The sequence below is a fragment of the Lagopus muta genome, chromosome 4 (assembly GCF_023343835.1).
Source record: "Lagopus muta isolate bLagMut1 chromosome 4, bLagMut1 primary, whole genome shotgun sequence".
Taxonomy (NCBI): Eukaryota; Metazoa; Chordata; class Aves; order Galliformes; family Phasianidae; genus Lagopus; species Lagopus muta.
Window position 1 is genome coordinate 11,659,642 of NC_064436.1, and position 15,724 is coordinate 11,675,365.

Genomic DNA, 15,724 nt, shown 5'->3' on the forward strand with positions numbered 1-15,724 from the left:
TCAAAAAGCCCCTACAGGCAAAGGAGAGAGAAGTTCCACCTAACATGGATCCATGCCTCCTGCTGTAAAAGGCAACTATTATATACTGAGGAAAAATTAAGCTTCCCATACAGTATGTTACACCTGAGTGCTGGCAAATAAATGGAAACTTTGTTTTTAAAACGAGCAATGACAATACACTGTTTTTGAAAAACACACCAAAAAAATGGTGAAAGCATTTCTTCTGGGTCCACAAAGAACAATTACATTTTCCTAAGCAGATTTTATTTCCAGGGAAGCAGAAAACACAGAACGCTTACCTCTCCCAACAGAGAATAAGGACCCTAAAGTAGTAAGTGAAATTGTCCTCTATCTGGATAAAGATTCTGCTGGTGACAGAGGCAGATAGTCAGTAACAGTACGTGGGTCAAAACCCAGTCAACTGCAACATAAACCAAGTTCATTATAAGATGCCAGATTTCAATATCCAAACACAGAGTAACATTTCAGAGGATCCAGAGCAGATGCAACTTTAAACAAAGAATATTTGTTCATTGGAAACAAATGCAAGAGTGTTGTGAAAACTATTTGTGTAAATTTAAAAAGGCAACAGTTTGTCTCATCTGAGAAGGATCTCAAGTTAATAAACACGTCTCACTGGAGATATATTTTTGTATGAATGAACTTTAAAGGAGAAGAAATAGTGCATCTGTCACAGAAGTTCAGCTGGGTAGTTTTGCATGAGCCAGAATACACTTCCATAAATTTGCAAAGCTAGAATCAGGACTGTTGCCCAATGGAAGCATTTAATTTGAAGTCCACACAATTTCTTTTTCTCTAATGTACCAGAACAAATACAGTAGAGTTTTTATCCTTTTGCTTGGGTTTTCTTACAAACCTATATGAAAACATGCTCACTAAAGTGCAGGGCTATCTTCCACTACTTGGAGGTCAGCCTTTGGATCTGCTTCACTCAACACACGTACCACTGATCTCTTGAATACGTGCTAGGCATTGAAGACTCCTCAAGTAGCCAGCCACGCACTTTAAGAACGCAGAGCTCCAAAAAAGTATTCAGACAAAGCTACTGGGTTGGGTTAGTGCAATTCTACTGCAACAGCATGTCTACTACTCGCAGAAGCCTTACATAGTTCTGTATTCAGTAGACGAGGAATACAAACTCTTTCACATAAGCCACATGAGAATTGAAACAGAACTACATCATACACGCTCCTGAAGAACCAGGAAGCATGAGTATGGATCTAACAAAACACTTAAGTAACACAACTGATAACTTGCTTACCACCAGGCCCACTGACTCCTTAATGTCCAATAGTACTCCTTGTTTATCTTACTTCTTAGAGAGGTGAAGTTAATAACATGCTGACAGAACCCAACTGCAAGTGTACATCTTCCAACATATCTTCAAGTCCCATGGGCACACGTATGTGCAAAGAACTAAACTAGGAAGTGGTGCACATCTCAGGACAGACAGTATAAACAGAAACAGTAATAATTCCACAACATAAAGCCACAGTGTTAGATTTACCCAGAACCTATTTATGGAAGCCTCTCCACTACACATGGTGACTATCACAAACGCAAAGATCTACTGACACAGATGGAAGCCTGTTTAATGATTTAGGTCACTACTCTTACTACAGAACTGCAACTATTATCTTAGCAAGATAGTAATGCTTTGATATAATCTCACTAGTCATCCTCAGTAATATCAAATCAGTTAATTCCTGCTAATGAGTACACAGCAGTCTCAGAACATTAAAGAAAAGAGCATTTTCTGCATTTGCAAGTAAAAAAACAAACTAGTAAAAATTATCAATAAAACCTCTCCGACACAATTGAATGACTACAGAGGAAGAAGAAAAAAAAGCAGAGTTCACTCAAATAAGATTGAGAACAGGACTAATAGAAAGCCTCATTAAAACCCATTTTTTAATATTCTTATAAGATGAGAGAAAACATTCCAGAACTCATTCTGAAATAATAGAAGTATGAGATAAACCTAGTTTAGGAACTGGATTCAAAAGGCCAGAGAACACAGGCCCTCAAACCAGACACACATGCTACATTCCACTCTCTCATGTGTTCCTACTGAGAATAGGAAAACCCTGAGAAAGGTTTTTAGGATTCAAATGCTTTATCTCTGCAATCTTATGAACAAATAAGAACGAACAGTCCTCAGAAAGCAAGAAACCATATACTTGTAGAAACATTTCCATAGGCTAATTGAGATAGGGAATAGAACACAACTACGTAATTATTTCTTCCAGAAAACTTTATGACAATTCTGTGTAGACACCATCCAGCAGCATGTGAACCGAAGTGCCTTGATGATAGGCCTCCCAACTAAAATAACCTTCCAGCAACCAAGGGAGCAAGACTCAATTCTAGAAAGGACTGTCATAAAGATACCATTATAGCTACTGACAGTCATGTCAAGAACTTCATATTGGCTCTCAGTATCTATCACGTGCTAGGTGTACTTAGTTCTGAACATCAAGGACAGCATTGCTGTGGGAACAGTGCTCTTTTCCATCAAACAAACATCATTTTCTCTAAGTTTCCACTAGAAGTCAGGCTAAGTCTACTTTCCTAATGACATGAGAACTTCAGCTTTACATTTTCCACTGAAATGTTAAAGTTTCAGGAATAGAAACCCAAGTGTGATTTTCAAGATAAAACCCTGCTGACATATCTGCATGGAATATACCTGTGTATCTAACTCAGCCTGACAAACAATTGTTTGTGCCTTTACACATACAGAATGACACATTCTTAATACTGTCTATGTATGCTAACACAACTTTTGCATTTTGATAAATTTCTGGTTATTTGTTTTGCTGCTGGCCTGACACAAAGCACATTGCCTGTTTCTGCTTTTTTTTTTTTTTTAAACCTTGTTTATGTCTTGATGTTTGCCACAAAGAAATACTACTTCAAATACTGGAAACACTCATTTGTACTGACACAAATGCACTTACAACTCTGAAGACACAACACAAGCTAGCAAGTTAATAATGGTCCAATTAGCTCCTCATTTCTTCCACACTGGTACAGCTGCTTCCCCTCACCTCACTGCTAAACTGTTAAAGAGTCACAAGGTGCTTCCAGCTGCGGCTGCCCATAAGTCGGTTGTCTTAAGCAGAAAATCAGGTGTAGTGACCTCCAGAATCAGTGGAGACAATGCCTGAAGGCCTTCTCAGTTCTTATCTGTCTCAAAATCTCCATTCTTTTCATGTTGTTGCTTATGCTTATCTCAAATCACATGTCAACTGCTAGCTTCCCTCTTTGAAGAATTGTTATGCTGGGTTAGTAGCAGCATACAGAAGAATCAACATCAATTTTTGATTCAACCTTTCTGCACCTACTTGTCACTTCCAACTGCTTGAAATCACATAGTACTCTTTGTAATGATTATTTCCCACAATTAAGCCTGCAAAGACAATCAGGTTAATCAAAGCAGATTTATAATTCTCTGGTTCTTCCCAGCCCCGTTCTACAGTTTGGGCAAAAACAAGCAGGTCAAATACCCCTGAAAAATATTTCCCATTGGCTCACAACCTCTCAGTTTCAAAATAAAAAAGCCATAGAGAACAAGCAGTCTTAGTATCTTCTCTGACACACAACAAAAACCCACCCCGGTTTACATCTTTCAAAGCAAATAATAGTGTTCACTATTGGATTATCAAAATATTCTTTCACAAATGGAATCCAAAACCAGAATTGAAAACTATTTGAGAACTGGGAATTTCGAGGACTGGGAAAAGGATTGTTGCAGAATGTGATAAGGGAGGGGAAAAAAAAGACAGTGAGATAGGTAACGGCTCTCTCTAACAATTCCCATATGCAGCATGCGGATCTCTTTACTACAGAAAGAGAGAACTTCGCTTCCAGAGATTTGGTGCTTCTCCAAGATCTTCTCCCTACCACACTGCTCCCTGAAGATGAAACAACGGTCCTTCCAGACAGATGCTTCATCGCATCTACTTCCTTGCTTTGCTAAATAACTAGGGTAAACTCAGCACTCAAGCAAAGGGATAATGATCTTGAGTATCAAGGTGAAGTAACACATTACCTACCTTGAACCTTATAATAAGTTTATTTTACATTTTATTTTCCCTTGTTTTATAAACTTATCACAACGCTAACAATTGTATTCTCTCCCTGCATTCAAGAGTTTAATTACCAGGGCCTCCAGCAACATACCAAAGCAGAGAGATTAAAAACAAATGAGAAAATAAATGTTGCTATAAACTACAGTTTGTAAGGGAATAGTATTACAGATGTCATGTAAGGTACAGTTAAAACAAACGCTAATCAACTGCAGGAGCACATCTGATCCAGTATCACAAAGACATTCTGCTTGTGCCCAGGCATCCAAACCCTGACTCAGATGACATGCCAGGTATGCTTGCACTGTTTTGAAATGTCCACTAGCTAACACACTTACTTAAGAAGGCTAAAATAAAGGGGAAAAAAGGGTATTAAAGCGCTGAAATAGAGCAACAACATTTCTGCCTTTTCTGTCCCACCACCACCAATGCCTTCATCCCATCACCTTATTCCCTTCTAACAATGCTTAAACGTAGCTGTGAAGATCATAAAACTCCATCTCAATTGATCATTTATACTGCCAAAACCAAGTACCTTTTCAATTATTTTTTTAAGCTCTAACGCATTAATGATCACTAGCAGAAACTATCTAGTAAGACTACATTGGTAAACTGCAATTATAAATCCCTAATAGTTTTGAAAAACCATTGACCAACAAATCTCCCAGCATGATCTCCAAATACAGAACTTTCATTCCAACAGGAACTTTCAGTAAGAAAAAGGCCACGGGACCAGCAGACACTGATGTTCACACAAGCATAATGCAACACAACCCAGAAGGCGATTTTTCAGGGGTTTTTTTTGGATTCTACCCTGTAGGTGCTAGCACAATGGAATTTCAGTACCATAATTGCCTCTTTATCTGCGTGCCAGCCTCAAAAATAACAGGTAAAAAGAGAAAATACACGTAAAACAAACATTCTCTATTTTAAATCACATGAATCACAAAATAAGTTTCTTTTAATTCACTAGTTCAAACAACGTAATTTATAACCATGACACAAATAGAGAAGAAGCACAAAAGGGAAAATGCAGAAATAACATAACGTTCCCAAGGTTCAGTTTACAAGGACCTCACACAAAGTTTTTGGTGCTTTTTTTTTTTCTTTTTGCAACTCCTACTAGAAACAGTATTATTTGCTACAAATGCAGTAGCTGCCAAAAGCTATGATCCATCTAAAGCAAACATGTTTAAGATGGAAATAGAGTGTTAATGCTGAAGAAAGACAGAATTGAGTATACAAGTTTTCTTTTAAAAGCGCTGAAGCAACTGCAGTACAGCGTTAAGTCTGCTCAGCTTTCTGAGCAAAAACCCATTGCGTTTGTAGATAAGCACTGAAATCATAGAGAGGTACATTAAGACAATAACGAAGTAATCAAATTTCAAGCTTTCTAATTAAACCTTTTTTCCCCTGCAGAAGGTTATTGGGAATTCAACACTAGCCATGGTTCACATGATAGAACAATGGGAAAATTTTCCGAATGGTTGAACGCTAACCCTGACAAGTGTGGAGAGCCAACTACAATACATTATATGGTAGCATAACCTGCCACCCACGTTGCTGAGAGAACAGCTTTCCAACACATGCACCACGCTGTAAAACCACTAAATCCCTTATTACACATTGTCCCTTACTTAAGGTGAAATACACTATCGCCCTCTTTTACAAGTTTGGGTGCTTTTTTAACAACTTTCATCTCTGAAGTTTATTTAGCAGTTAACCATGCTGTTTTTCAGACTTCCCTCCCAATGCCATCTTTCCTGTTTTGTTTTCTAACCCAATTTATTTTTCTTGAATAGCACACATAAGCAGCTTCACTTACACTTGCTTTGTTTTTTCATCCTACTTCCACCTGTGTTAAATTACCTTTTTAAGGAAATGTTAAGTAGATTATTAATCCAGTTATGGAAGCTTAGTGTAGAACTTTTCTGGGTTTTTGTTTTGGTTTTTTTTTTTTATTCTGATACACAACTCACTGGGGAAGAGGAAAAACTGGTTCCACCACACTTCTGACTGGAAGCCCAGGTGTTCTGTTATTTACTGTGGTTCTTTTCCATTGTTAAGCTCTTCAAATATAATCAAAAGACAAACTGCCACATTACACACAGTTACAGACACTGACATGTAAGTAAGTCAGATATTACTGTAGAACAACAAACACTCCACCCTCATTACAACACGCTGTGGTTACTGGCCAAAGATCTTTGCCTTTTCTGAAAAAGGGTACATGATAAAGGCAGGCCAGCAAAAGAAATTATACAATCATCAGACTTGAGTGACAGTACAAGTAACAGCAATTGTCCAAAAACCTAATTCTCAATAGGCAAAGTGAACAACTTCATGATTTTAAGAATGCATTTAATCTCATGCTATGAAAAGATGCCTAAAAACATTAGTATACTAAGCCTTCTTTCTTAATGATGCCTTACTCCATATCACCACCACCACCCCCCAAATATCTCCACTCCTCTGCAAGTCTGCTGTTTGAATCACTGCATTCCAAGATAGTTAGAGGATATGCACAGTTTCTTCAGGGGTTTTCAGCTACAGCTTCACTGGCAATAGGAATTTTATTTGCAAGTGTTTCTATTCTACTGACAAGGTCAATTAATCCAAAGAACTATTGGTTGTTCTGTCTGATAGCTCAGTGTATTTATTCAAGCAAGCACTTTTATAACCCACAATTGAATGCAGACAGTTACCCTTGTAAACACAACTGTCCACAGGGATTTTCACTACATTTGGAGCACATAAAAGAAAAACATGCCTTTCTTCCCCCAGCCTGATAGCCTCCAAGTTTGATTACAGCTTGAATTTCAGGGAACGAGAGGAAGAGGGATGGGCTACTGTTTTTAAATGTATATGATCTATTGTACTTAAATATACATATTTGTACTAACTCCTAGAATCTAAAGAACAGACATTTCATTGATCTCTCTGTGATCTCCAATCATGTGGTAGCACAATCAAAGACATTGCTCTTCTCAAGCATTGGAAAAAAAACCCTGCAGTTTAAAAGAAACTAAGAAAAAGAGATACTATACGTAGCATGAAGGGTTAAAGACCACAGAAAATGCTTTCACAAAAGCCACCAACACAACAGAAGGTCTAAGTAGCGTGTGCGTGTGTGTGTGTGTGTGTGTAGGAGTTGGGGGGCAATCAGCTGCAGAAGTAGAGGGAGGGGAAAAAAAAAAAAAAAAAGGCAATGAGCACTACCCAGCTTCAACTAGAACTTCTGTAGATCAGCACCACAGCCAACTTTGCTGCCAGCAGAACTTAATACGCTGCTCTTCACCAGTGTAGTTCTTTCTCAACAAATCCTTTAGGGATTAGAAAATAAAAGGCTAACTATCATGGCTAAGTGGCATTTTATCTTGTGCCTGTATCCTACCAGTTTTTAAGTTACGTACATTTTAACTCCAAAAAATGCAAAGCCTAGTCAAATCACTTGAGAACTCCATGGAACAAAAGACTGTCACAGAGATGATGAACAAGGAAGTATGGATTCCATAAAGGAATAAACATAGTGAATAACAGATATTAAGATTAGAAATACACTGTGAATATTTCTATTTCGTTCATGTTATAAGCATTGCTGAAAACATTATTTTTCAGAAAAAAAGGTGCTGAAGTAAGTTGAGTCAGATAACAAAGGCCTTATTGAAGTTAATAAACAGGTGAGATCAAAAGACATTAAGGGTTGGAAGGGGGAGCATTTTACTTCAGGATAGAAGAAGGATCTATTACTATAAGCACGTATGGTGCTCTACCTCAGATTTTCTAGGTAGACAAATTATACCAGTGAAAGCCAGACAGTTCTAGACAGAACTACTTCATTTGAACAAAACTGTCAGGCCTACACAAACAATCTGGTCCCACTCAACACCACAATTACAAGTCTCAGCCAGGTTAATAAAAATACTAGAAATGAGCTTTTGTAAAAGCACAAATTCAAATAAAACAGAACTATTGGTAGATCTTCAGCCTAGCTACTTTGTAGCTGTAATGCTGTAAAACAATAGAAAACCATGACAACAGACTAGCAAAGTCCTAGGTTGCAGCAAGTGAGGATAAGCTCAAATGAAGCAACTGTGGAAACAGAAACAAAGAATCTGCTTACCCTTGGAGGGACTCAGGTATCTCCTAGATACCTTTGCCTCCGCTGCCAACCCTTACATGAGGTCTAGGAAGGGGTGGATCCTGCCCTCTGCCCCTTCTGCTCACTCAGGTACATTGCATGCACCTGAGCTCCCCTGAGTTGGCCCTGCCTTCCACCAGGTGCTCAATCACTGCTTCAGGCCGTGACTTAACATTTCTGCTACACTAGTGTAAGAAGAAATAGAAAGTGCCTTCAGAGAGTCTGATAAAGCACTCCTCACTGCTATGTTAGGAAGTGGTTGACTATCAGGGTTCAGACTCCCTATGCTGTGCTACAGTTTCATCTACATCTACTTGTTGCCATAAAAGCCACACTGTACCCCGGAAACCCTCCTCATACCTCAGTTCCTCCTTACTGAGTTGCTCCCAGGTGTCGCTCAGGTAATAAGGACAATCTGATGTTGACTTCAACTTGAAATATTGGTTCAACAGCATACAGAATTTGCACAGATGACAAACAAATCACCTTTCCTCTGAAATGACTAATGCTATCATTTTTATGAAGTACTAATATCATCCTATATACTTCAAAAGCATTGAGGAAGTTTAAATTTGCAGTCTGATTCCTGTGTTTCCCACAAAGTCATAATTATATCACCACAATTTCCTTATTTTTTGATGTTAACTGTAAAAACATTAATTCAGAAAGTTCATGCATTTGGCTCTCACTGCAACCTGCTCCCATCCGCCAAAGGAAGAACTAAAATGAAACACTGGAGAACAGTCAGTCTACGAAAAATTCTTTTGTCACATCAGAGAACAGTTTCCTTACACACAACTTGTAATTGGAGTTGAGCTCTCTACACCCAAAAAAAACCCAAACCATGTAGTTAAAGCATCTAAATAACAAGCATTGTAAGAATTCCTTCAAACCCTCCTACTACAGCTTCACGAACAGAACAATTCCATCAAACACACACTATGAAACAGGTAGGCAGTGTATACCAGTGATGTTAATTAGATCATTAGTTATCTTGCCTTTTCTCATTGCAATGGCATAGAGAGAAAATCTTTTTCACTTTTGTGTGAAGAATCACATGCATTTCCTAATTCCTCTTCCATGATGAAGCTTACACCGAATAATCATGACCAACATTATAATCCCAGACGCTTTCAGTTGCTAGCCTCAAGTTCCCCTGAGAAAAGCTCTGTGCTTCATCAAGTTCCTCACTTCCATCGAGCTGTTGTCACTTTCTTTGACACTGTTTTTCCTCTGCTTCACAAGTCAAACTGACAGTATTAAAAATACAAGGCTTCTTTAACATTCCTTTCCCTAATTGACTCCCTTTATAGGAAAGAAAAGGTGCCTTCAGATTCAATTTTGAATACTGGGACACAAAACAAGAAAAAAAAGACCTACATGCAGCATACAACGTAGAATAGTTTAGGTTTTCTTATTTTGTTTTTCAATTTACAGGATCCAATAGAAGAGGTTTCTCTTAGGATGCCATTTCAAAACACGCAAAGATAAAAACGCTGCAGTGTGTGGGCCAACAAGAATCAGCCCACACACCATATCTATTCCTAAATGATAGAGCTAATGTGGATCTCACTGTACGCACGTCTCACATGCACAGAATGTTGTTCTAGTAACTGCATTTCTCATGATTCCATGGGAAGCTTTCCCAATTTACTACTATTTCAGGACATCCAAAGCAAAACAACTCCAATTCTTCGCCTAACTTCCAAAGTTTGACACATATGCTGGTTGGCGTCCCAAAGCACAAGAACGATGAGCAGGTCATATCTCCATAGATACGTGCAGGGAACAGTTGTGTTATTCACCTGCCTTTCTTAACTAAACAACATTTCCTGTCAACATCCCAGACTGGCATCTCTGCCATCCTCTCTGTTGAAATGCAGGAACAGCATGCAGTAGTTGCATGAATTATAAATCATTTTGTTTCCTGAATTTGACCCTTCCCCTTGGCATCCATCACAAGACTTAAAAAAAAGAAAAAATACCAGTGGATCATTTTACTCCCCTGCTTTGCAAATATCCAGTACCGATAAATTTTATATTCAAGTACCAGATGATTTATGGCATGCTGGTGAAGCAAATCCATACTCCATTAGCAAAACAGCAAGATAAAAACGAAGAAGCTGGTTTGATGATCTCACCTACAGAACATCCTAGAGATAGACAAGACAGACCACATTCTAAATGCTATCAAACTAGATCTCATTCTCTCTTTGCATCAGGTTTATTTCGTAGAATGCTAATTGAATATTTTAAATGATAATCTGAACTCAAGAAATAAGTGGGGATTAGAACTGCATCTTTTCTTACACTTAAGAGCATGAAAGAAGGGTTTCTAGCTGAAGTACTTCAAGCTTAGTCAGGAGGCTAAATCAATTATCAGCTCAGATCTTCAGAGGAAAGTCATTTAAAATGCATCCTAGACATCTCAGACACTCAAAAATATTAAACTTACTTAATCCATTAGCTTGCAACAACACTGCATTAAGTTCACCTCTCCTTGTTTGTCAGAATCTACAATCACCTCACATACAGAAAACAGATCAGCAGCTAATACGTCTCAGAAATCCACCCTCCCCAGTACAGGCAGTGAACGCTCTATATTACAGTAGAGCCTAAATTTCCCTGTTTTTAAGACAAGCTCCTTCACTTTGGGCATTTTTCCCCGAGTGACAACACTTGGCTGTAAAGCAGTCTCTTCACTCAGCACAGAAGTGTCCCTGTCCGTGGTGCTCAGCCCAAATGCCACTGCACAACAGGACGGCTGTGCTTGCTATGGGTCTGGAGCAAGAGGCTACAAAGCATGAATCAAAACCAGAAGGGTGAGAAAATCTGACAACGAGATACTCAGCAAGTAGCAGCCATACTGCCTAGCAAAAAGCAGAAGGCCCACACTTGCCAGCAAAGATAGAAAGGTAACAGGAATTTCATCTGAGTCTTCAAAACCATTTCCATAACTGAATCCTGATAAAAACCATTATGGCTGACTCTGTTCCAAGAAAAACAAACATACAATAGAGTCCAGGCAGACCTCTTCACAGCAAATTCTAATGCTTTTTATTATTCTTTGATGCAAGTTCTGCTAGGTAGGACTGCCAGCAACAAAACATCTTCCCACCCCATCTATGACTGATCAGCAATGGACCGCTCTATCTACAAGGGTTGTTAACCACACTAGTTACCCTGCTTCAGCATTAACAGTTTGCAAAGCAAGCAAATAGCAAACACTTGGCTTACTGAGGTTTCTCAAAGCCATAATGTTACCCATGTGCAGACCAGCCCTAGTGCATCAAGAACATCCACGGTCTGCAGCTTTTCTCCAGTGAAGTATTTCTGGTTATTCCCTTTCAAACCTGAACATCAATACATCCTGCCTAGTACGTGAATTATTACTACCTTGACACAGTTGTAAAAGCACACCCATTTAAAAGCAGAGCATACAGAGCAATGCCATACACTGGCAATGTTTTTGTCCCAGCACAAATTGTTTTCCTTTCCCTGAACTACAGGAACAAGTAAATGAAGAACACATCTTCCAAATAAGAAACTGTGCTAAGTCCAACAAATATGCTGGAAGAGAATTCCTAATGGAATCTGAATAGGCAAATGACTCACTGTTTCATCTCTAGTTACTGACTAGACATGAACACTATATTTGACTGCTGAGTCCTCTATAAGGCACAGCAGAATAGACAACTTGGCCTCCTTCGTAGGAGTTCTACCTCTAAAAGAAGCATAAATTTGGAGACGAAACGCTAGCATCTTCCCAAATGTGAAACAATCTTTTTATGACAAGATGTACTTCTGATCATCTCAATGCCTTGAAAGACATACAAAGACAATTAACAAGTATGATATGAAGACTAATTGTCTTCTGCAACTAACTTTCTGCTCACTTCCTTTACAGCAAGTTATTACCATGCTGTTACAAAGAGTAATAAGTTCATATGCTTCAGTCTAGACGCTGTTTAAAACAGGCCTCTAGAAACTACCGTGTCCATATGAAATAATCTGTACCATTATGTTGGAGAACTCTGAGGCAGGAAGAGAGACAACATCTGCTCTCTAAACAGATGTGAGAGACGTCTTGCTGCACACCTCTTAACTGTAGCTCCTCCAGCTGAGCAAGAAGTCAATACTGTCAGATTGCAAGAGCTGTTCTCACCCACGGGATGAGGGACAAATAACTTGTTTCTAGAGATTGAAGAAATAATTTCATTTTGAATTCCAAATTAAGACATTTTTACAAGCCTAGACAACAATCTAAAGCTCATGGTATATTATGGATTAGACTTGAACATTGTACTCTATCAAAAACCAGACCATTGGGGAAAAAAATAGCATGGAAGCATCACAGGACTTTCATGAGACATTGAGCTGGGCAAGAATCCACTGAAAAATGTAAAAATTACTTGAATCCACAACCCGGTTCATCAGTCCTGAAGCCAACGGCATAATCATTGTGTAATTAAGTAGATTTCTATCAAGAGTTCATCTGTTCACATTGCTTTAATAACCTGTGTGTCAGGGAGGCTGAAGAAATTAAGTTGTTTGAGGATTGAAGAAAAAACTTAAAATACATTCTGAATACCATGCAGATCAGTAAACATGAACACCAATAGCAACATTTAACATCAGAGTGCCCAGAGAATCAATAATGGGCATTTTACAGCATCAAAGTACTGCAGCTCATTAGTAAGCAGCTTGCCCACATTTTCTTCAGTTTTGAAGATTAAACACACAAACATATGTTATGCATAAGAATTGCTGCTCTCCTGCAACTTATCACAGTCACATTAATTTAGTATAAATGTTACTACAAACATTTCACAGGCAAGTGCCTTCTTTTTTATATTAAATACTCTATGTATGTAATCTTGTGTTTAAGAAGGAAAAAAACTGAGTCAGGAAAAAAACTCAGAAACCAAGAACATAAATATGCTTATAACCAACAGCACAAGCTCAAAGTTGTTCTGGAAATCCATCTTATTGTTTATACAGACCTTTAATGCATATACCCTCAATAGTGGAAGCTCACCACTTTATAAGAAACTAACGTTCTTGAGATATATGCAGAATGCCACAGTAAATATTATAAAAGAGCAACCATTTAAATTATTGGAAAACTTGACTACATACGCAAAATCAGAAACTGATCAATAGGGACAACAATGACATCTAGTGGACACTCACAAAACAGACTTCAAGACTAGCAAGGAAAAGAAACCTGGTTTTAGAGTTCGACGAGGTGAAACAAATTGCTAAGCTGTAATAAAGAGGAAAAGACAGAACATGATGAAAGCTTCTGGTGTGCTGATGCATTTCTTAGCAGAATATTTCAAAAGAGTTCAAGTTTCTTCCACTTAAGACCTAGCGTAAGTGTTGTGCTGTTCTTTCAAAGTTTTGGACAACTAATCTCAGTTTAAAAAAAAAAAAAATCCAGAGTGGAACATAGCATAGCACAAGCACACACGTTTACTAAGCTTCCTACCCCCTCCTCCATATCTACAACATTCAAACAAGAAAAGTTTGAGTAGAACTAAGATAGAAAAACGGAAGGGAAGCAATAAAAAGCATCAAAGTGCAACTTCAGAGCACTATAAAAACATTTCTTTTCCAGTCACCGCTCATCCTTCTCTTATCGTGATATCTGGCACGTAAGGGACTTAAGATAAACCTTCCCAACATGCAACCCAATAGCAGCTGAGGACCAAAGATGAGGAAGCTGGAAAATGAGGTTACCATAATGAATAATTTTCCAATGTACCAACTCACGAGTAACTCAACTAGTTTACCTAGCAAACTACTACAAGGGTAACAGCTACTTCTGCTGTTTACCAAAAGCCAGTACATAAACAAAACTAAGTAGTTCAAGCATCTCAAATCCCACCACAGTGCTTCTTCCAAAGAAAGTTCACTCTGGCTAAAGGTGCCATCATAAACAACACTGGTTCAATTGTTGCATTCTTCTAATACGTCCTATTGAAAATGACAAGCACCAAATATCACAGCTATGGAAGTGGAAGTCACACTGGTCATCAAAGCACCCAGCCTAAAATAATGTATCCGTCTGAGTGCTGAATGACTGCCCACTATAATTATCACATGCCATACACACAACACTTGTGACATACAGAGCCATAACCGAAGTTCATAGGTTTAAATTCTGACCCCAGACAAGACTCAATAGTCCAGTAATCCTTTCACAAAAATCATTTACATTATGACTGTTTTCTTTCTTCTCTTCCCTCCTTCTAAAGCCTAAATTTGGAAATTCTTGCTTTTTTTTTTTTTAACTCTTCTTTTTTGTGTATATCATGCATAGGGTTTTCAGATGCTTCATATCTACCAATTGTAAACAGTTCTGTTCTGAAAACCCCATTCTATCATCCATTACAGGATCCATATAGCAAAGCTGTTACAACCATGCTGGTAATCAAAATCTGAAAGAGCAACCCAAATAACTTAAAAAAAAAAAAAATAAATAAAAGCAAATACTGAAACTAATCCAGACACTTCACCACTCCAAGAACAATGACACATTACCACAAACAACATTTTTGTCACATCAAATGCACTAAGAAAAGGGGGCTATTTCAAGGTGAAGGACAAAATATTATTGACCTACCCGGATTTCCTGGAGATTATGAAAATTATTTCCCACTCTGACAGAAATTTTGCTTGGAGTGTAGCTTTCATCAGACTTGTAGTCTGCATAGATACATAATGTCTTCACTGTTGTTTTTCGTCTGCAAGAAACAGCAGAAGTGTGTAAGCATCCCAAAGAAAGACACTCATGAAGAGTCCGATGCTACAACACAGTATGAGGGTCTACAGATAAATAAGAACCTTACTGTAAAGCAACAGGTGTTAGCACATGGAGTAGCACACACACTAGAACTGCACCGGTATCTGTTGTCTATCTTCATAAAGCTCACAATACAAAAAATTACAACAAAAAGGCAAGATGTCAAATGGGTGCTTCTATGTGATGAAACATATGGTTGGTTTACCAAACATGGGCTCTACTACTATAACAAAATGCGACTCTGCATCTTAAGAGTTTGGTTAGAAAACTGAAAACATCCTAAAGCCAATCTTCTCAATCACAGCAAAATAGAAAAATAAAAGGTTTTTCAGGTCATCGGTAAATGCAGGACTGCTTTAAAAGCAGACAACTACCCTTTGAATTACACTCAATGACAGGAAAAATTAAGACTCTAATGTGACCTTACATAGGTAAATGTGAAATTGCTACAAATGGCCTACTCCTAACAATTCCTTTTTGTTGCTCATTTAGGAATTTAACAGCCATAACATCATTTCAAATACTCATCTCTGTAAGTGCTTTTTAACTGGCCCTTTGCCCGTTAGGTCATACAGGATTACTTCAGGAGCCCCTGCACTTCCACAACTCCAGTCCTGGCAAACAGACATCAACACGAAGTTACACAAAATGGTCTAAGTCATA

General features: G+C 38.2%; 1 protein-coding gene across 9 annotated transcripts in view; it reads right to left on the bottom strand.

Moving 5' to 3' along the window:
- The window catches only part of ANAPC10 (anaphase promoting complex subunit 10), a 156,949-nt gene that overhangs the window by 138,392 nt on the left and 2,833 nt on the right, over positions 1–15,724 (bottom strand). For all 9 annotated transcript variants that reach the window (XM_048942069.1, XM_048942068.1, XM_048942063.1 and 6 more), the window contains one exon: positions 14,882–15,002. In XM_048942069.1, the coding sequence (XP_048798026.1) occupies positions 14,882–15,002 (121 nt within the window). The remainder of the gene's footprint in view (positions 1–14,881; positions 15,003–15,724) is intronic.